Genomic DNA, 20,518 nt, shown 5'->3' on the forward strand with positions numbered 1-20,518 from the left:
CTTTTATAAGCACGTACACTCCCATGCCGACCTTTTCTTCTTCTTACAGTAGTACTCCCGTTATTGGATATGGTATATTTACCATACTTGGTATATGAGACTATCTGCAACCCTTTTTTTGATGCGGGCCCTTTTTTTGGCAACGCCTTTATATAAACAAATAAATTCTAGCATTCTATCTCGGCAACTTTTTTCCACGTTCATATCCTACTCGTAACGCCATAGAGAATAAAAAGAGAAACTATCTAGATAGGTGCTGGCCCAAAGAACCCGCCCGAGTCTACTTCCTTGACATTCTCCCCCTGCTCACCTTGGGGAACTCAACAGGAATTTTTAGCCTGGCAATTCTCTTCGAAGCAGCCTCTGCTTTACCCCCCTTGATGCTCCATTTAGCAAACTCCGTCTCCCTAGGCTTATCAACCCTACAGCCCAACTCCCTGAAATACTTCAGAATTGTATCATTCTCCAGCCGTAAGTCATCACGCAGGTCTGACGGATCAGTAGCCAGCTCGCTCGCACTGCCTCCTCCCGTCTTGCCTGATGCAGGTGGGATGTGTAGTGACATTGCACATATAGTAGTATGCAACAACGTAATATCATTACGGGAGAGGAATGAGCCCTGCGGAACGAACTTGCGACGTATAGAGTCCAGGAACGGATCCGTTATCGTAGGAGTAGTGCTGGTTTCGGAATCAACGGCCTTGGAAAGGAGGCGACGCAGGTCTTCGCGGGGCGGAAGTTTCTTGCTATCGGGCCCGCGGCCACCGCCAGAAGACCGCTTGAGAGAACGCGAGAACTCGATTAAAATCAGTATGAAGCGGAGGAGCTGCACGATCGTCTTATCGCCCGATTGAACGGCTGCTTCGACCCGATTAGCCACGAAGCGGGAAGTGGTCGTTATACCCTCGGAAGCAGCCACGGCAGCCTGCCAGTCTTGAACTGGTATTTTGCGCAATGTCGGTAGACCGTTTGGAACCAGGCTCTCGATACTATACACGTCTGCGGGCTGGGTTGCAGACAAGTTCGGCTGAGGGAGTGGTTTGGACGCTTGGATCTCTTCTTGGGCGGATTTCTCTGCTGCTGCGATAGTCATTGCATCTTGAGGCATGGATGAAAGGAGGGCGGATTCCGCTGCTTTCGCAGACGAGGCAGAGGCGTTGGAGGTCAGAGCATTCTCTGTAATGGCGGCAACTGCTTTACGAGCAAGTTTAGTTCCAAATGCCGCAGCCAGTGCGGCTCGTTGGGAGAGGGCAGTTGGCTGCAAGTGCACTTCGTTAGCATATGACCATCTCCGCCAGTGGTGAGACAAAAAAGGGCATACCGCAGATTCTTCATCTGTGTCTTCCTCGACATCCACAATAGCTGCCCTCGGGCACCCTCGCACCATCATCTTCCTTGCTTCCAGAAGCTGAACGGTGTTTTCCTTTGGGTCGTAGACCGCAACATAGTGGTTTAACAGATTGTCCAGCTCATTCTCGCCTTCTCTACCGGTAAAATTGAGCTTGGGATGTCCGGATGTATGCAGGAGCAGCTCTGTCGAGGACAAATTTGTATTTTCAATATGTTTGATGCGCTGTTGCCGCCGTCTCATGTACGTGTTGAGCGGAAGTGTCTCTGGGACTGTAAGACCAGGTGAAGAAGCTAGAAGCCAGGTCGTTAGCCATACATTCGCTTCTATAGGATTGGAAAAAAGAACATACCTATGATCGGGACATGTCCTGCTTCGTTGTTCATGAATCGTACCTTTGCTGGCGCAGCGTTGGAGTCGATGGCAGGTTTTTTGCTTGGCCGTTCAGGTCGGTCTGACGCCCGTTTCCTCTTCTTTTCGACAAGAGAGCTGCCCATTGTGAGTGTACCTGGTTAATTGATAGTTATTATAACGGTTACTCGGTATGGTTAATGTGTAGGTATGAATGGCCGAACGATGAATATTCGAGGCTAAGAAAAAAAAAACCATCTTTGCGCCAAAGCTCCACATCCACAAGCGCACAACCATCAACTGTTAGATATGAGGGTAAAAACCAAGATCGACTACATCTACAGAAGAAAAAGCAGCAGAGATTTATATGCTTGAAAACTTCCAGTTTCGTATTCTGAGACTTGTCACTATCAAACAGGCACAAGTGAACGCATTAATTACAAAAGAGTAAAAGTAACACACAAATCGTCAGAATGAAGAAACCGTCCAAGTAACTTTCACCATCTCTGTGGTAGAAGAGGGCCGTGTAAAAGAAACCCCCATTCATAAATTGACCAGCCTGGCCATTCCCATACTCATTAGAAGATAAATGCTTTTTCATCACCCGTTGACCGTAAAAACAAGAGACTAGAGAAAACGGTATGCCCCTCAGGATAGAGTCAGTTCCCATACATCCAAATTGATTCCTGGGGAGACATCGCGATGGCGGCGGATCAATCGGCATTCCCAAAGGGTATATTTGGCGGGGGTTGAGGTTTGAGAAGACGATTATCATATATAGATCCGGTTGGAGACGACATCACTGAGACAGGTCGGTAGATCATCGTTTCCGTCATAGTTCTGGTTCAGGCGTTAAGGGCGGGCATAGGCGGTTTGGCTGAGACAGAGCGGTTGAATAGTTTACTTGCTGCAGAGGGAGTTAGCCGTGACATCCATCTTCTTCAGTGCGAACATGCGACTCGTGCTGGACATACCTTCTGGCTCTAGTCTTACGGCGCTTACGCTTGAGGCGGCGAACTCGCTTCTTTCTCCACTTAGCTCTCATCTTCGTAGAGTTGCTAAGGCTGTGATGAGCAGATGGTTAGCAGCCAGACAAGGCCATCGAACTGCCAGCAAACAGAGCCCGACATACCTTTTCTTCGTAGATGAGGATGGTTGAGGAAGAAGAAGTTCGCTTGGAAAGCTCAAAAAGTAAAGATCTTTGTATGTGTGTGTGATGACTAAGCACACTAGTCTACTTTGGGAAGCGAGGCTAGTGACCCACGTCATATTACGTAATGAGCTAAAAAGGAGGGCACGAAAAGGGAAGAAACGAGGAAGATGGAAGATGATAGAAGAACAGGTTTCATTTTAGATGGAGACAGTAGCGAGCACTAGCGAGCACTATAGAGAAATATTCCAGCACACAGACACAATTTTTTTAACAAAAGCTGATGATCCACCAGTAGAATAGCCGAAAAAGGAGTCAAGTAGAGGGTAAAATAAAGAGGTAAAATAAAGAAGATCAGGCAGTGGCAGCAGCAAGAGTCTGTGAAAGTGGCTCTACAGGAGTTGCGGCAGGCTGAGAGTTGCGGGTGATACTGACGCCGACTCGCTCGTTTCCAAGGAGGTCAGCCAAGAGAGGGCTGGGACGGTTATCTCGTCCAGGTTGGTGGACCGCCTGGCTGGACCTGTACTTTTGGACGCTGTCGAGGTAGATATCGAACAGATAAGACGAGTCGAGAGGCCCTCCCTTGGCTTCGGGGTGGAATTGAGTGCTGAAGATAGGTCGGGATGTGTGAATCATTCCTGCGGGGATTTTACATTAGCTAAAGAAATGACAAAAAAGTAATGAAAGGAAATACCACATACCCTCGTTGCTATCGTCATTGAGATTGATAAAGTATGGCTTCCAGTCACTTGGAAGGGTGCTGGCATCGACAGCGTAACCGTGGTTCTGACTGGTGATGTGACAGCGGCCGGTGGTCAGGTCCATGGCAGGGATGTTGTGAGCTCTGTTACCATACTTCAACTTGACGGTACGGGCTCCAACGGCCAAAGCCAGGAGCTGGTGGCCAAGACAGATACCCATGATCGGGATTTGGGAGGTCTTCATCAACTTGGCAAGGGTATGGACGGTCTGCGTACAGTGGGTTGGGTCACCGGGACCGTTGGAGATGAAAACACCATCAAAGTGATGGGCAACCTTGTAGACCGGGTAGTCGTAAGGGAAGACCGTCACACTAGCTCCACGGCTGACGAGACTTCGGAGGATGTTCTCTTTCACTCCACAGTCAATAACAGCGACGTGAGAGGTGCTGTTTGCGGCACTGACGTGGAAGGGAGACTTGGTGCTGACTTTTTTAACGAGGTTGATCTGCTCCGGGTCGACAAAGGCCTCGTCCTGGTCGGCATCGTACTCCTCGCCGACAGTGATTCGAGCGAGAGACGAGCCCTGTTCACGGAGATAGGTGACAATCTGGCGGGTGTCAACGCCGGAGATGGCAGGGACACCCTCTCGGATGCACCATTCGCTCAAGCTCTCGACGGCGGTCCAGTGACTGTATTTGAGAGCGGCGTCTGCAACGACGACACCGACGGCCTGGAGACTAGGGGACTCAAAGTACTTGAGAAGACCATGCTGGTCACGTTCGGCAGATGGGATGCCGTAGTTGCCTATCAACGGCTGGGTGAAGACAAGAATCTGACCACGGTAGGATGGGTCACTGAGGGACTCTGGGTAGCCGACGAGAGAGGTGGTGAAGACGGCCTCGCCAGAGATGTTGGACTTTGCTCCAAACGACTTTCCATGGAAAACGGGCCCGTCACGGATGGTGAGGGTGGCACGTTCGTTGACAGATGGAGCAGCAGGAGCCTTGGCTGACATGGGTCCCCCGTTCACGACGGAGGCCATCAACCGCGCCTGGACTGCGAACCGCTGGGGTAAGCCGCGAGCCGCATGGACCTGGGATGGCAAGGATCGAATAGCTCGAGAGAACATGGTGGTTTAGAAGGGTAGTTGGTTTGCTGTGTAAAGTTGGGTAGTAGGCCAGTCGGTCCGATGAGTGACTCAGTTAACTGCGGCTTTCCACAGGTGGTCTATCGGTGTGTTAGCATGGCTCCATCTACGTCTGCCGTAGCTAGGCAGCTGAGTGCTCCGTAGAGCAGAGCAACGGGTCTCATGGCCCATACCTGAGATATAGTCCTGTAGAGAAAAGAAGCCACGTTAGCACCTATCCTGACCCTGTCTGGCCAGCAGCACACACAGCCTTGCTTCAGGGGGATAAGAGTCATACTTGGGAGGTAAAAACTGAAGCGAGCACACGCATAAGCACTTATCTGCCCTTCAGGACTTGAATATTTCTGTTGAGTTAGAGAGAAAAGAAAAGAAAAAGGGGGGAGGATGATGAGAGAAGTTGAGATCGTGCAGTTCGTGGTTGTTGTTTGATGGTTCGAAAGTTGACCGGAAAAGAAAAAAGTCCAGCTTTTTTTCTCGCGCCTTTTTTTTTAGTGTCACGGTTGGAAGGCGGTGAAGCGGCAAAGAGCGAGTTTTTTAGCTTTACCCCAGCAGAAACCGACCAATAAGAGACGCTGGACTGCGGTATCTGTATGGTAAAGTGAGGAGTATCTCTGCCAGATCTCGCGGTATTCTTGTATGATACTGTTATTAAGTGGGGCCATCCGAACCGCGGCTCTTCAGGAGAAAGACGAGACAGCAAGATATAAAAGGAGGGTTGGCGGAGGCCGTAGAGGCGGGAGGATACATACCTACGGAGTCGAGATAAGGTGTCAGGTTGGAGGCCAGAAGGTGTCTCCTGTTATGCAGAGGCCTTGGTCTCTTATTATTTGGCCAGTCTATGTTCGTGGCCTGTTCTTATGTTGAATCGGCCCCCGGTTGGCGATTGCAAATGTCTTGACGGTAGCGCCCGGAAAATACCATATACCATAACACCCATTGTTAGGAGTATCTCGAGGCCCGTCGGATACCTGGAATACCATGGAATAGGAGACACCGGACAGGTTGGCCCTTAAGGGTTGAAAAGACTCTATGCCGCGCTTACGAAGATATCCTTTGCTAAGGTAAAGCCTCTTTGATAGTATACTACTTTGTGGCATGGTCTCTGTTGTTTGCATTGATCTGCTGCTTAGATATCTTGCTTCATGGGTCTTATATTGATATCACTATTTATTGAGTAGACTCAGTAGTACTCAATGGGATATAACATGAAGAAAATCCACTCTCTCATTTATTCCCTTCTATGTACATTGTTGCTTTGAGGGAGCTACCTTTTACATATGTTGTTGTATTGTTACTGTGTTGGCTTCCTATTCAACCGTCCACCACAACACAATAAGAACATAATACTTCAGCTATACATCTCAGAAGGACTGCCAGAATCTTCCATCTACTTGTATGACTTCATTGACGCGCTCTAAAATCTCTGTGCCAGCCGTTCTGGCCACAGTCGGCTTGCCTTCAAATCCTCGCTTAGTCTTTAGCGCCAAATGCCCAGATATAAAACCCCCTTTTTTCTCTTCTTCCTCTCACTTTGGTTCTTCCCTTCTCTCTCCTCTCTCTCTCTCTTCGGCCGTCAACTAGATACAGGCTGCTGTATCTGGTTTTCTTCCTTTCCCCCCTTTTATTCCGTCTAGCTTCTTGCTAGGTAAGGTGTTCTCTTCCAGTGCTCGGTTTGTTGATATCAAGCACTGACGGTATCTTGGTGCAGACTCCCTTGGAAGCTACTACAGTCACTTGGCGACAAGTATCTGGGAGTAAGTACCATCTTAGCATCTTACCTCTACCACAGCTAGCGATATGCTTACCTGTCTCTTCCCTTTAGGCTTTCCCTTCCGTTTTCCTTTCTTCTTTTTTGGGTCTCTCTATGGGATTCCCCTGTTATGATCTACTAGACTGTCTAATAGATCATAGCAGTGATGACAACCTCCAGATACACATCTATTTTCTTATTTTAGCTGACAAGTCCAACTTTTCGAGTTGAACTTGGGCATTTCTCCTTTCTCCTTTTTTTTTTTTTTTTTTTTCATCATGTCCTTCCGCAGGCCGGGAAGACTGAAGAAGAAAGTAGAGGAATGAGTGGAAATTATATCTTACTTCCTTTTATTTCTGAAGGCCTACAGAGGCTGGGTGGAGAGAGAATGTTGCATGGTCAATGGACCTGGTCTGCTGGGCCTAGCTTCGGGTGTCTACACGGTAGGGAGCTCTGTTATGTTGATTATATTGACTCTCCCTTGCCATCTCTTAGAAGCAAACCACTCTGGTATATTATACAGCCATCCTACTCTCAGTAAGAGACAAACATCTACGAATAACTGCACCAGCGGGCATGAAAAAGAAAAGCTTGTGGAATGGGTGACATCTAGTTTGGGGTCCCGGTGAGATGTGCAGGTCACTTCTCAGTTATGTCAAAGTCAGCTCTTCGAAAATTTCCTTGAATGGCTATACAACTCGTCACTAGAAGAGATATACGCGATTTTTTAAAAAATCACTTGGAAGATAGAGGTATCCCACAGTGAAGAGATGCACTATTGCTATCCAGGTCTGTATATATGTTCTCTCTATAAATATCAAAATAATAGTTGGAATTGACCGGTTTGAATATAAATAATGTTTTATACTGCCACCATCAAGGCTAGAATCCGAGCATTCAGTGTTCTAACCTGCCAGGCAGAAAAGGTTAGCTTAGTTGACTACCAAGTATTAGTTTCTCGTAAAAATGTAACCACCAGAACTTCACAGTGCCAACCTTTTCAGACATCTCAGTCAATACTCAACAGATATACACTGTTCATGTTCATAATCTTGCTGCTGCCATGGCTGCCGCGGGTGCCACCATGGCCATAGGCCAACGACGACTAGAGCAGAATCGCCAGGAGCGTCGACGCCAACGCCAGAAGAACCAAAAAGCTGCATCTCAGACGTCTTCTCCAGGAGCCGGCGTTGGCCAGGATAGGTCTTCTTCAGATACCAAACTTGATGCTGGCTATCTGTCGTCTCCAGACAGCGGATATGACCCGGACGTGTCTTCAGACACAGAGACTGACCAGGGTACGTACAAGCATATGCTACCAGTTTTTTTTTGTGACTTATACTATTATACCCTGCTCCTAAATATGTTATCTGGGGCTGCTAGCTCATGCATGCATGCAGTTCAAAGGATTTAGCACTCGGGTGGGCGCAGAACAGTCGGCGCCTACATAGGTAGATGATAGGAGAGGGAAATAAAAGCCTAGATAAAGGGCTGGCTGGAAGCACGACAATAGGTATGTGTCTGTCTCTATTTTTTTGGCCTGAATTTACTTGATATTTTACCAGTTTAAAGTATTATCTCAAGCACAGCGAGTCGTGGGGTACAAGGGAGCAGCAGGCTTATCAGGCCCGGGGTACCAACGTAAGCAAGTCACCGGTCGAAGTCGCAAGGGTTCTAAGCCATTATGCAGTGGCCAGGCTTTATGGAGTATCTTCTGCTTCGAACAGTTCTGAGACAAGCATCTGTTGCTTTAGTTTCTCGATTAGAGCATGTCTTTATATTTGATACAAGTCTTTTTCTGGTGAAAAGCTGAACTTATTAACTGTTTATTGAACTATATATCTAAGGCCTAAAAACATAATATTCCATTGTATTCGGTTATGGAATTTTTGGTCAGGATATGTACGTAAAACGGGGCATTCTACAAGAAGAAGGTGATGGCGGCGAGAACCGACACTCCCAACACAGAAACAGAGAACTCCTTTACGGATCCTTCACTGCTAGAAGTTGGAGATGGAGGAGAGGTAGAGGTTGGTGGAGGGCCTTGCTTCTTTCCAGCGGGGCTCTTCACAATGTAATTCTCAACCACTGCAGTTCCATCCTTGACTGCCTTAACCTGTTCCTCGGAGCAAGTTCGGCCCATTGAGAGGACATAGCAGGTTGGCTCTGGCTCTGGAGGGATATCGTTCTTGATGTGGAACGTATCAGCGGTCCCGGTAGTAGAGTAGTCGGGTTTCTGAGCAATGTCGATTTCTCCGGTAGCGATGTCCTTGTTGAACATGATACGATGGAAAATCTCCAGGGATACTTCAGGCTGGTAGGCAGGGACTTCGTGGCCAGCTTCGTAAACGCGGGTGAAAGAGAAGTTTCCGTACTGACGGACCTGGCCACCAACTTGAGAGTTGACCTTGACGTCCGTGTATCCTGCCTTGTGGAAGTTTTCGGTACCGGTATAGTTGAGAGCAAGACTGACCTTCTCACCACCAAACCAGTTACAGATGTAGTCTCGGTCACCATAGACAAGGGCAACCTTGATGCCATTTTCGAGGAGATAAGCCAGGTCATCAATATAGCCGCGGACATCACCACGACCGTAGTCACCAACGGTATGGAAAGCCTTCCACACGGCATCGGAGGCTTGAGAGAAGTTGACTGGCATCCCCATGTCGGCGAGGACGTGGGCTTGGCTAAGGTAGCCCTTGTAGAACTGTGGAGGGAAGGGATCATTGAGAGGGTGGGCAATGTCATAGAACCCAAGATTGGCACTTTCAAATGCATCTTCTAGCTTCTGGCCGCAGAAGTCCCCAGCATCATTACAGATCTTGTTGACAGTCTCATTGTGGCTGTAGAAGTGAGGGTCACTTTCGGCAGCAACATCGCGACAGTGGATGAGCTGGTCACGGCAGCCACCAGTGCGGTAGAACTCATTAATCATACTGTCATACTGGCTTTGGTTATAAGCCTTGATGCCGTATGTGTTGTTGTATGCAAAATCAGGATAGCTCGTGGCCTGTTCCATGAGATCGACACAGCCGTTGATGATGCCGACAGTATCGAGGTGGAGAATGTGCATTTCGCCTTCCTCTGTGATGGTGTGGTTCTTGATTTTTTCATTTTGCTCCTGGAAGTAGGAGGTGAAGGCAGGGCCATATCTTCCTCCGTAGGACTCAGTCCAGATGCTGACCTTGTCGTTGTTGGGCTTGTATTCAGGGAATTCCTGGAACCACACCTGTGCGAAGTGCCAGATAGAACGAGCAGCGTTCTGAGTATTGTTGGCAGTGGCATATGGATTCTGGCTACCGAGAGTTCCAACTAGCAGGGTGTTGTTTTGCTCGGGCACGCCGTTTGAAAAATCAGCAACTGTTACTTCGTCATTAATGGGGTTGACAGTGACATTGGTAGGCACATCATAGCTGAAGCCAACTTGGTTTGGCTGATCAATGTAAAGCATGTTCACTTTATTGTTCCATGAGTAGGGGTTATTGGTAGTAGAGTTAGAGTCATTGTTAACCATGCAAGGCCCGTTCTCCTGGAACAATCCAATCATGGATGAAGAACCGGGGCCACCGTTCAGCCAGATGGAGAGAGGAGCATTCTTAGGATCTTCACGGGCCTCGAAGAACCAGAAGAAGGTGTTGATGGAGTAGTTCTGGTTGACACCGAAGTCATTGTTGTTTGGAGGGAGGTGGACATGACCAGTAAATGATCTCACTCCCTCAGTGGTTTCACAAATGTCATTCTAGAGGGTAGGTTAATAACGGCGTAACAATAAACAATTTCTGTTAGTGTAATTAATCATACCTCCTTATAAGTGATCTTCACATTCTTATCGAACTTGGACTCGACCACAGTGACACCCTCAACAGGCGGGGGGAAGTATTGCGCACTGGCAGCGCCAATGAACGGCAAAGCCACGGCCAATCCTGTTGCAAGATGCATCGTGGGTATGTTTAACCCCGAAAAGAAAGAAGAGAAGAACAGCAAGCTCAAGAGATAAGCTTAACTTGGAGCTTCTGATCAATGCCACTAGGGAAGAAATCAACCCGTTACTTCCAGACGGGCCCCAATGCCCTTTTATAATTGTAAAAAAGAAAAGAGAATGATAATAGGAATTTCACCGAAGGGCGAAAGGGGAGCGGGGGAGGTATTTCTGAGAGGGCATGTTACATGCCCCAGATTGTGCGAGAGCTAGCCTCAGTCAAATTGGCCTTGATACGGGGCTCCTGGCCAATAACAGGGACGACGATCCCCGGGATTGTTAGGTCTGATCCATGACCGATTTTTGTTTTCTGGGTATCAACCCCAGCTTGAAAGAAAGAGAGATGAGCGGGGAAAGAGGTTGTTTCGACGATAATGACAAGGTATAAGGGCATCAATGCTCTCTATAAACCCCTGTCTAGTGCGGAGGAAGGGATGCAACGTTGAATAACCTTGCTCGTTGACTAACTAGAGTCAAGCCTCACCAAGCAAAAGCTTCGATGGAGCATCCTCCCCACAGGAAATCCGTATTCTTCCGGCTGTTATCGGCATCCTGAAGGGCGCCAAATTTAGGGCGCATGTTGTGGAAGATTTTGGCCCTCGGGTTGTTATGGGAGAAGCTCTATGGAACAATCCCAGTGTCGACTATGACCGCAAACAGGTATAGTAATGTATAGCTATAAGCTCGTCAGGCGATCGATCAGCTTTCCACAATTCTTCCAAAGTGGGCTCCATCTATTGGGACCTTGATAGTCTCGTAGCGTCCTGTCCTGTGGGGATTTACGTACTCTGTACATATAGTTATGCGGAGGAGACACTGGACATTTCTATCCGGGCGGAGTAACGAGTTGGGCGTGACCTCCTACCAACAATTAACCAAAAGCCCCTGGACAAGTTTTACCAACCGACAGGACGAGTAGAAAGCCGTTTCAGACCCATATATACCTGCCGCCAGGCCACACCCTTGGCCTCTTAACGTCTTCTTCCCGCCAACCATAGAGAAGTGAAAACTTGGAAATGGATGTCGGGTTTTGTTTCCCCATCAGGGAGCTATCAAGTCCCCTGGTCAAGCTCACGCCTTTTGACGTACGAGCCCATCACATATAAGTAGCAATATAGTAATAATATGCGAGAGATCGCCGTGTGCTAATATGCAAAATGATGCTGTATAGCCCTCCCGCCATTCAAGGCGGTATCTTGAGCAGTCAATCGACCATCCAGAGATATATGCTCATATGCCGCCTGGACCGTACAAAGATGTCGAAGAGTTCGAAGCCAAATATATTCAAGGCACAGTCTACAGCGATAAGACCAAGACGGTTTTTGCCATTATAGATAGAACCAAAGCTGGGTTGGAGGAGGATGGCGGCGCTCTCGCTGGAATCGTGTCCTACACTAATGCTTCTGTGGCCAACCAGCTGCTTGAAATCGCATTTTTGGTAGTGTTGCCTGCCTTTCAGCGTACTCATGTAACAACCCATGCGGTGGGACTGTTGCTGCAGTATGCGCTCGATGCCCCAGACTGTAATGATCCCCAAAAGGGAGGGTTGGGCCTGCGTAAAGTGCTATGGCAGACTGGCACGACAAATGCAGCCTCCCGGGCGACGGCCAAGAAGATGGGGTTTGAGCAGGAAGGGATCCTGCGGTGGGATCGAGTGTACTATGACGCTGTGCCAATGAAGAAAGAAAGCAATGGAAGGCGGATGCCTGAGCATGGGGATGAGAGACATTTGGGCAGAGATACAGTGTTCTTCGGGCTGTGCTGGGATGAATGGCATGATGGGAAAAAGCAGATGGTACAACAGCGGATGGAACACTTTTTGCAATGATTAAAACAGCAAACGCGAGAATATAAATAGACAGCGGCTAGTGATAGACAAATATACATATATCTACTCCGTGTAGCCTAAGGAGAACATTCTATAACGCCACGATAGAAACCCAAAAAATATACCAAGCTCGAAACCATACGAGCTTGAGCTCATCGCATCTTAACTTCAAGCAGATATTTGATCCGTATCTGCGCCACGTCGTACACGATATATTCGTTGTACTGGAGCCAGACGCCGTTAGTATCATTTCGGCCAAGGGGGTTAGAGCAGTCCGGCATCATAACTCCCGCAAGGTCCTTGTGGACGCAGCCAGCATCCTTCCATCCACTGGGAATAGACTGTCCAAGACCCAGGGTGGCCAGCTTATTGGCCTTCTTTACGGCATCGGCGGCGTTGTAATCAGAGCCCATCAGCTCATGCATAGGGTCACCCAGTTCAACGTCGCAGAGCATGAGCAAACCGATGTTGTTACTGAGGTTGTGATAACAGTAGTTGGCAGACTTGCTTGAGACATCGGCAAAATAGACACCTTTTCCGAACATATACCCAGTAACAGGCGCCTCTGGGGGAGCGATTCGAAGGCCTTGACTGAGAATACCACCGTAGTTGGTGGTACGAGAGCCGTGCCACAGCAGACGACGGTTGGTGTTTGGTAAATTGGCGTATGGAGATTTATCATAGCGTTCCGCTTCCCCGGTACGTTCGATTCGGAAGATGTTCTGTAGCTATTAATATTGTCAGCCTTATCTTTACCATGGAATAAAAAATAGCTTCATCAAGTCAGAACCTACATTGTATGTAATGCTGTGCGTTGCACCGTGAGATCGATTAAGGTAAGTCGCCAACTCCGTGTACTCAATGGAGGTGGGGTCGACTAGAAGTACCTTTGTTAGCATATTGAAGGAAGCAATGGCATGAGAAGAAAAACTAACGAGGCGTCATTTCGTCTAGACCAAGGCCCATGAACTGCCTGTCAAGAATATGAACAGGATCGTCATCCTCTTCCTCTGAGGCACTCATAATCTTGCTACTGATCTCCATGTCAGACAGTGCTTCAAGCAAATCGACCTCTTTCTTGATCTGCTGTGCCGTTCGAAGTATTGGCGGTCGATTCCTGCCAAACGCATGAGGAATGATGCTGAAGTACTGGTTGCTCAGCTGTTCGATTTTCCACTGGTTACTCGCACGCTTAGCGGCATCATGTACGAGGGTGTCCAGCTGCTTTAGGGCCTCGAAACCTTGTATGAGAGTCCGTTTGCTAAGTTTCCCCAGTGGTAGCTCCTTTGCGTCGTATGACATCTCCTTCATCGCCGCATTGAAGAAATCATGGTTGAAAATCATTGCGACGAGGCGTTGTACGGCTTCATGCAAAGTACAAGCTGCCTTCTTGACTTCCTTCTTTGGCTTGTCTTCCTTAGCCTTCTTCTTTTTTGGCTCTTCATCCGCATCATCCTCATAGGTTCGTTCTACATAAGTGTACTTATTGTTTCTGGGGCTGGCATTGCGGTTGCTCCAGGCGAGACCACTCTTATCTTTGAACTTTTTGTCAAATGTGTTCAAAGCCTGGTCGAAGTTGGACGCCTTGAGGTGGGCAGTTTGTCCCTTTTCGCCAACCCTACCCCATCGAGTCCAAGTAGAAAACTGCCCAGGCGCTGGCCCTTCGAGTAGTTGGATGATGTAAAATTTGTTATTGTTGGCGCCTGCATCAGTTCGGTTCAGTGCAGCGTCAAAGGCAACACCTTTATCCAGGCAAACTTTGTAGCCATCTAAATAGGTAAGCCGTGTTAGATCTAATAGACTAATGTCGAGGGAGTGATAGCGCTTACCTTTGCCTGGAACAAGATCATCAACTGGGATATTGACAGCAGCCTTATCGTCTGCTTTGGTATTTTTAGTATCCTTGGCATCTTTGCTACCTTTAGTGTCTTTAGTAGCTTTGGTAGTAGTATTGCCCTTGGCTTTGGTTTTGGTATCTGCCACATTGGCCTTTTTCTTCTTTGCCGGCGGCTTATCAGCGTCGTCATCTTCATCGTCGTCTTTCTTATTCTTGGGTACTCTCTTGCTCTTCGAATTGGCCGTTGCAGGCTGCGATTGAGGCCCGGATTGGGATTGAGGTTGAGACACTGGTTGTGACTGCGACTGCGATTGAGACTGAGACTGAGTTGCTCGACCAGACCTTCGCGGACCAGTACCGTCCACAGAAGGCTTGCCGGCAGGCGGTAACGCAAGAGAGTAAGGAGTATCATCCATAAGCTGCCCCTTATCGCGTGAATCTGTCAACCACTCGAGGGAGACGATCTTGATATCATTCCCTAGGGCAATAGCCTGCTTGTCTGAACATAGTGTGAGCGGTACTGTTCTGATGTATGAAGGACCGAGCAACTGGGTAGATTTCAACCCATTGACATTAATGGTACATGCTTTTGGTCGAGTTCGAGCTCGACATGAGGATGAGAAAAGGTCCTATTTACTCTTTGTACCGGCCGGGTGCGCAGCCTTTGTAGTAATGAGATGTGTGCAATCATCGTTCACTTTCGCGCTAAAGCTGCCTCCCAGCGATTCAACGATGTATTTTATAGTATCTGAGGGAAGAATTTATCAATTGACTATATATTAAGAGCGCAGCATGCTTCTCGATACTGGACGATGGGGGCCAAAGGGACACAAGAGCTTACCGTGATTGTAGTCCCGGAAGCTACCGCTCACCACAACGACCTGGTCGACGAGAGGTTTGGCCATTTTTTTATATAGAAAAGGAGGGAGAAAGAGGGAAACTGTTTGTCGCAGTGTGACGAAGAAAAAAAATATAAAAGAGAAAGGGGTGGAGGAAAAGGGGAATGAAACGAGGATATTTATATCATCAACTTTCCCCGGAGGTGCCAACAAAGTTGAAAAAAAGGCGCCCGAAGCTTGAGCTCCAGGCTGCAGCCCCCTTTTAGGCTAAGCGCCGATAATTCCGTGCGGCTCTTTGCTTATATAATATGAGCTAAAGATAGGCAGAAATTGCTGCCTGGATGAGGCAGATAAAAGGCGAAGAGAATAAATATACAGTGAAGTCATATATGCATGGTTGGGGCTAAAAGTACATCTCTGCGTCGGGGACAGACAGGCAAAGAGATCAAAGGAACAAAACTGGGACGCCAGAAACAATATCAGGGCCGAAAATAGCGAAAGACAAAAAACCCCAGCTGGATATAATATATAACAGAGTAAACGCCCGTTCCCTTCCGATCCTCCATTTTGCAAATAGCAAGGCACAAGTATACTCCCAAAAGGAAACAATAAAAAGATAGCCCAATTCCAAATGGTACTGTGATCGAAAAAGAATAAAGCGGAACCAGAACCAGAACCAAACCATACCATACCATACCAAACCGGAGTCCGTGCTCGAATATAAATAAGCCAGAAGTGCAGGAAAGGCCAAGCAAAAATAAGAGAATAAGATGGCAAATCTCAGCCAGATAGGAGAAGATGAGAGGTGGATTAGAAAAATGACTAATTTATCGTAATGACGATCATGTAGAAGGATATATATATAGTTCAAAGAAAGGGATCAGGCTTCCTTCTCGTCTGAAGGGAATGCGCCGGTGGTGAGAGGAGGCTCTTCGACATCCTTGTCTGTGCCCTTCACCTTGGTGTCTGGTTCAGGGTTGAGTGCAGGCGAGGTGGGTTTCGAGGCCGCAAGTTCATCTTCAGACGAAGACTGGGATGCAAGGAACACGGACTTGGAGAGGGGAGATGCCGACTTTGGCGAGGTGGAGGTATGTCTTGAAGTATGAGACGAATGGCTGGAGGTACGGCGTTTCCCTCCATCGGGCTCGTTTGAGATCTCTCTGGCCAGGGGCTGAGGGAGATCCGATTCCGAGTCAAGACTGAGAGCGAGCAGACCTGAATCATGAGCCTCGGAGAGCGTGGCAACAGTGGAAAGCGTTCGGCCTGGGTTCCGTGCCGGTAGCGCGGGAGGGTGGCGTTTCGGGATGGTTACAAGTTTAGCTCGAGCAAAGGGTGGGCTCTTGGAGTTGATCTGTTGCGGGATAGCGTGCTCGGCTACTGCAACAGCTATTTCAGCCTCGGGAATAGACTCGGGCAGAGACTCTGGTATGGCCTCGGGGATCTTGGGGGAGATCGATTGGGCTCGCGATGTAGCCGTTGAAGCAGGGATGGGGATGGAAGCAGGGTCAGGTTCACCCGTGGACGAATGTTCCGTATCTGACTCGGTTGTCGTGTTCTCGTGCATCGATGAGGAGAGGTCCTTTATGCTGTGAGACCGAGACGAGGTCCTGCTGACGGATGATGGACTCTGGCCCCGTTCAATATCCTGGAAGTTGGTCTGTGTTCCCTTATCGGTACTCATGGTGCTCTGTGTGCTGAAGCGCCAGCTGCTCGTCGCGCTCCATCTGGGGCTGATGGGGCTGGTGGGACTGGGCCGAAAGTCAAAAACGTCGAGCGAGGGCGGCTTCTTGGTGCCTGCTTCGCGGATGATAACGCCCTCTCGCTCCAGGGCCTTGACGCCATAGGGATCTGGGTCGTCTTCCTCTGGCACCCCAAAGGTGCCGGCTAACGAGATCTCTGCGTCGCCGGGAGCCTCACCGGGGGGAGGTAGCATGCCTTCATCTATATCCCGGTCACCCTGTGCCGCCTTGATGGTCTGTATCAGGGTTGCTATAGATGAGGGAGGGTTTTTGGCTTTTCCCGAGAGGATGTCTGAAACACTGATCTTCTCGCCGTAGAACCGCTCGTTTTCGTCCGTCCGTTCGATGATGATGGTTCCGTCGACCTGGACTCCGGCATAGAGGCCTCGACTCTTGAGATATGACCATATGGGCGCCTGTCGCTTGTGCACTTCCGAGTCAAGAACGCCTCCTATGCCTACCGGCCCGGCAACCGCGCTCAGCGAGCCACCGAGGGTGCATCTGAGCGACTTGAAGGCATCGAGGGCCTCGTAGGTGTTTATAACGACAACACAGTCGTAGATGTCGACGCCCATGAGGAAACCTAGGCCAGCGGTATGCAGCATAATACCGGACGGTGGACTCCATTCGCCCGTCTCTGCCAGGCGTGCAACCAAGACACCACTGCCACCTGCTCCGCTGACCCATAGGCCTGTTCGCATAGTAGTGAATATCGCCAGTCCCTTTGCTTGCCTGATGACAGAGGCAGGTATCTTCTTTAGCGCCCGCTGCTTGCCTCTGGGGCCGTCATCCACCTGCAGCTGTTTCTGTTGCTGCAGCTGTGGTTGTTGCGACTGCTGCTGCCGCTGCTGCGGCGGCGGCGATGGCGGCGGCGACGGCTGCTGCTGAAAGCTGAATCGCCATGAGAACCGGCTACGTTCCGGTGAGGCTCGAACCTCCGCCGTCTTCGGCGGGGTGCTGCTCGACTCGACCTGGCCGTAGAAGCCATCTTTGCAGAAGCTCCGCAGTATGCGCGCAGCCTTTTCGCTCTCTTTGTCCAGCGTCGTCGGCCAGAATGCCTCTGCGCCAAGCTTGTTGGATAGTCGGTTGACCGGCCGTCCAATCCTATCAAGCTGGTGCCATGCCTTGTCGAAGCCGCGCTTTGAGTAGCCTTTGGTCCGTTCCCACGTCGTCGTCGACGTCTGTGACATGGTGTTCTTCGTCCTTTCCAGACTCCGAGAGATGGATAGAATTAAGAAAAAAGAAGAAAAGAAAGAGAGGAATAAACAGCTGGTTAAGGTCGGTCTCGACCAGCCGCGGAATGCAGGATCTATCGTCTCGTTCGCTCTGTGGCGTCCGTAGTGCTGTATATGTTCAGGATAGATGTATATAAATTGATGAGAGGGGCCGAAGCGGAACCCTTCTCACCCTTCTCTCTCTATCTCGCCCTCCCCCCCTGCGGCCGTCTTTTCTCTCTTGGTCTTCCGTCTCTGCAGCTTGTCAGCTTGATGCTGGTTGCTGAGTGTGTCGCGATGCAAGGGTGTTTCAGGCCAAACCCCTTGCTTGCCCTTGTCCTGCAACAAACAGAGAAGGACACAGTTATTTAAAATAGAAGAAAAGAAAAAAAAAATTAAAAAAAAAGGAAGTGTTTAATGGTTGTTCTCAACCAGGGACTGGACCGGTTTTTGCCTTGTGGAACAACGCAAGGAAGAAGAAAAGAAGAAGAAGAAGAAGAGAAGATGTAAAGAGAGAAGAAGAAGGACGGCGACAGGTATCCGTATATAGATAGATATCCGCAGGGCCGGTCGATGCGTGCTATATATATCAATATAACCAAGTCCTGCAAACGCAAGTTCGTCAAGGTCAAGGTCAAGAATGCATCATCGTCTTGCCCCCCATGCCCGCAGGCCGTCTAATAATCCTCGTCTCGTCTTCTTCTTCCTCTCTTTTTTTGCGTCTCTCTGCTCTGCTCTTCGGGTTCTCGCGGGGAGGCTAAAGACGTATTATAAGTATGAGTTTTTCAATCACGAAGAAGAAGCGAAAGCGAAGAAAAGAAGCAAAAAAAGATCCTTCTGGTCAGTCACTCGCCTTCTTGCTCCTTGCATGAAAAAAATAACAAGCAGGTCTTGTATTTCGCTACGTCATCAGGTCGAAAGTACCTGCGTTGACGGTGGACGGCTCGCCAGAGACGAAGTACCTGGTACCTTGCATCCCTCTTCATCTATCTGCTATGGACCAGCAGCAAGCTTCATCCTTTTTTTTTTCTCGCTTGCGGCGTTCGGAGTTCGTTGGAAGACGGTTCATCCTTTTAATATCTCCGTAGCGTGTTGTATATTAATTGGATCTATCGAAAGCGATACAAGGTAATCAGCCAAGTTAATTAATATTAGTTGTATTAACATGGGCTGAGAAGGGGAAAAGTGGTTAAAAAAAAAAGCTCCTAGCCAGGATCGAACTGACGTCGTCGGAATCAAAATCCGATGTGCTACCACTACACCATAGAAGCATAGCTAGTGAGAGGCCGTCGGTTGAGTTGTAGAAGGAGAAGTGGCGAGGAGACGATAGAAGATGGAGAAGGGAGAGAGAGGAGGAAGAGAGGAAGAAGAAGATAGAAGAAGAAGAAGATAGGAGAGGAAGAAGATAGGAGAGAGAGAGAAAGTAGGTCTATGTTTTAGACTCCTGCCCATGTACACGTCTGGCCCCCAAAACAAGACAGGGACATAGCAAGCTGTATACAGAAAAAAGAAACACGCAGAGACAAGGAAATCGTTTCGTTGTACTATATTTACAAAGCTCCAAGGTCCTTTAGCTTGGAGATGAGACCGTCAACGTCCTCCACTTTGCTGCCGCCCTGTCGTGTCGGTGGTTCTGCCGCCAGTTAGCTTGCGAGCACCAGAGAGAGAGAGATAGATAGAGAAAACATACCAGTGACTTTGACAGTGTTTAGCCGTCTCGACTCGTCCAGGCCAAAGTCCGCCAGAGTCGCCTTCTCGATTGGCTTCTTCTTCGCCTTCATGAGGTTAGGCAGCGTAGCGAACTTGGGCGTGTTCAGTCGCAGATCGGTCGTGATGACCATGGGCAGCTTCGACTCCAGCGTCTCTACGCCACCGTCCACCTCTCTCGTCACCTCGACGGTGCCAGCCTCGTCCTTGACCGTCACTTTGCTCGCCTGCGTAGCCTGAGACCAGCCCAGCAGACCGGCAAGCATCTGTCCCGTCTGTCCGTGGTCGCCGTCAATCGCCTGCTTGCCCAGGAAGACCAGGTTGATCTTCTCCTTCTCCACCACGCCCTTGAGCATCTTGGCCACCGTCAGCGGCTCGAGGCCGGAGTAGAAGCCCTCCTTTGCGTCGGGCACTTCGACGTGCATCGCTCGGTCGGCGCCTAGGGCGAGGGCGGTTCGCAGCACGTCCACGGTCTTGGGCCCGCCCGCGGAGACGGCCAGCACCTGGGACACCTTCATAGGCGACTGGTCGTCTCGTCGTAGACGGGCAGCCTCCTCCATTGACAGTTCGTCGAATGGGTTCATGGCCTGTCGCATGCCGGTTATATCAACGCTTGTCTGCGTCTTGCCGATGCGGGGTTTAAGCTGGAGGTTCGTTGACCGTCAGTATCGCAATATACACCACTCTGAGATAGTGGCCACAGATAGTAGTAACCTCCATCCAAGGAGCCGCCCGTCCAGGCGAAGCTACACAGCCGGTCGCCTTTTCTCCCGTCATCACTCCCGGCAGGATGCTGAAAAAGTACTCACGGTATAGTCAAGAACCCTCTTGACCGGCACTAATATCCTTAACGCATTGGCCATTGTGAATGTCTGTCTGTAGCTATTTCAAGCAAATGCCTCCAAGCCCCGCGCAGCTGCTAATCCGC

General features: G+C 49.3%; 9 protein-coding genes and 1 non-coding gene across 10 annotated transcripts; 2 read left to right on the plus strand and 8 right to left on the minus strand.

Annotated features, from left to right (window-relative positions):
• Positions 1 to 280: 280 nt before the first annotated feature.
• On the minus strand, positions 281 to 1,845 carry MCYG_06929 (conserved hypothetical protein; the record flags this gene model as incomplete). The annotated part of the gene is made up of 3 exons (XM_002844919.1): positions 281 to 1,258; positions 1,322 to 1,641; positions 1,701 to 1,845. 3 exons carry the CDS (start codon positions 1,843 to 1,845, stop codon positions 281 to 283), a joined length of 1,443 nt encoding a protein of 480 aa, XP_002844965.1.
• Positions 1,846 to 2,412: 567 nt separating this feature from the next.
• On the minus strand, positions 2,413 to 2,968 carry MCYG_06930 (uncharacterized protein; the record flags this gene model as incomplete). The annotated part of the gene is made up of 4 exons (XM_002844920.1): positions 2,413 to 2,539; positions 2,564 to 2,602; positions 2,674 to 2,763; positions 2,814 to 2,968. 4 exons carry the CDS (start codon positions 2,966 to 2,968, stop codon positions 2,413 to 2,415), a joined length of 411 nt encoding a protein of 136 aa, XP_002844966.1.
• A 235-nt stretch (positions 2,969 to 3,203) lies between these two features.
• Positions 3,204 to 4,679, minus strand: MCYG_06931 (carbamoyl-phosphate synthase arginine-specific small chain; the record flags this gene model as incomplete). Its single annotated transcript, XM_002844921.1, has 2 exons — positions 3,204 to 3,487; positions 3,551 to 4,679. 2 exons carry the CDS (start codon positions 4,677 to 4,679, stop codon positions 3,204 to 3,206), a joined length of 1,413 nt encoding a protein of 470 aa, XP_002844967.1.
• Positions 4,680 to 7,510: 2,831 nt separating this feature from the next.
• MCYG_06932 (uncharacterized protein) lies at positions 7,511 to 7,898 on the plus strand (the record flags this gene model as incomplete). The annotated part of the gene is made up of 2 exons (XM_002844922.1): positions 7,511 to 7,745; positions 7,831 to 7,898. 2 exons carry the CDS (start codon positions 7,511 to 7,513, stop codon positions 7,896 to 7,898), a joined length of 303 nt encoding a protein of 100 aa, XP_002844968.1.
• Positions 7,899 to 8,368: 470 nt separating this feature from the next.
• Positions 8,369 to 10,386, minus strand: MCYG_06933 (carboxypeptidase S1; the record flags this gene model as incomplete). Its single annotated transcript, XM_002844923.1, has 2 exons — positions 8,369 to 10,186; positions 10,249 to 10,386. 2 exons carry the CDS (start codon positions 10,384 to 10,386, stop codon positions 8,369 to 8,371), a joined length of 1,956 nt encoding a protein of 651 aa, XP_002844969.1.
• Positions 10,387 to 10,800: 414 nt separating this feature from the next.
• MCYG_06934 (conserved hypothetical protein) lies at positions 10,801 to 12,254 on the plus strand (the record flags this gene model as incomplete). Its single annotated transcript, XM_002844924.1, has 3 exons — positions 10,801 to 10,846; positions 10,905 to 11,086; positions 11,598 to 12,254. 3 exons carry the CDS (start codon positions 10,801 to 10,803, stop codon positions 12,252 to 12,254), a joined length of 885 nt encoding a protein of 294 aa, XP_002844970.1.
• Positions 12,255 to 12,406: 152 nt separating this feature from the next.
• On the minus strand, positions 12,407 to 14,996 carry MCYG_06935 (WGR domain containing protein; the record flags this gene model as incomplete). The annotated part of the gene is made up of 6 exons (XM_002844925.1): positions 12,407 to 12,982; positions 13,049 to 13,131; positions 13,190 to 14,023; positions 14,084 to 14,590; positions 14,729 to 14,839; positions 14,933 to 14,996. The coding sequence occupies 6 exons, from the start codon at positions 14,994 to 14,996 to the stop codon at positions 12,407 to 12,409; spliced, it is 2,175 nt and encodes a 724-aa protein (XP_002844971.1).
• An 814-nt stretch (positions 14,997 to 15,810) lies between these two features.
• MCYG_06936 (DUF500 domain-containing protein) lies at positions 15,811 to 17,859 on the minus strand (the record flags this gene model as incomplete). Its single annotated transcript, XM_002844926.1, has 2 exons — positions 15,811 to 17,463; positions 17,605 to 17,859. 2 exons carry the CDS (start codon positions 17,857 to 17,859, stop codon positions 15,811 to 15,813), a joined length of 1,908 nt encoding a protein of 635 aa, XP_002844972.1.
• Positions 17,860 to 19,083: 1,224 nt separating this feature from the next.
• Positions 19,084 to 19,154, minus strand: MCYG_10570. The gene has a single exon. It is a non-coding gene; the product is annotated as a tRNA-Gln (tRNA).
• A 279-nt stretch (positions 19,155 to 19,433) lies between these two features.
• MCYG_06937 (electron transfer flavoprotein beta-subunit) lies at positions 19,434 to 20,453 on the minus strand (the record flags this gene model as incomplete). The annotated part of the gene is made up of 4 exons (XM_002844927.1): positions 19,434 to 19,516; positions 19,574 to 20,234; positions 20,270 to 20,383; positions 20,415 to 20,453. 4 exons carry the CDS (start codon positions 20,451 to 20,453, stop codon positions 19,434 to 19,436), a joined length of 897 nt encoding a protein of 298 aa, XP_002844973.1.
• Positions 20,454 to 20,518: the final 65 nt, after the last annotated feature.

This window comes from Microsporum canis, genomic scaffold (assembly GCF_000151145.1).
Source record: "Microsporum canis CBS 113480 supercont1.6 genomic scaffold, whole genome shotgun sequence".
NCBI lineage: Eukaryota > Fungi > Ascomycota > Eurotiomycetes > Onygenales > Arthrodermataceae > Microsporum > Microsporum canis.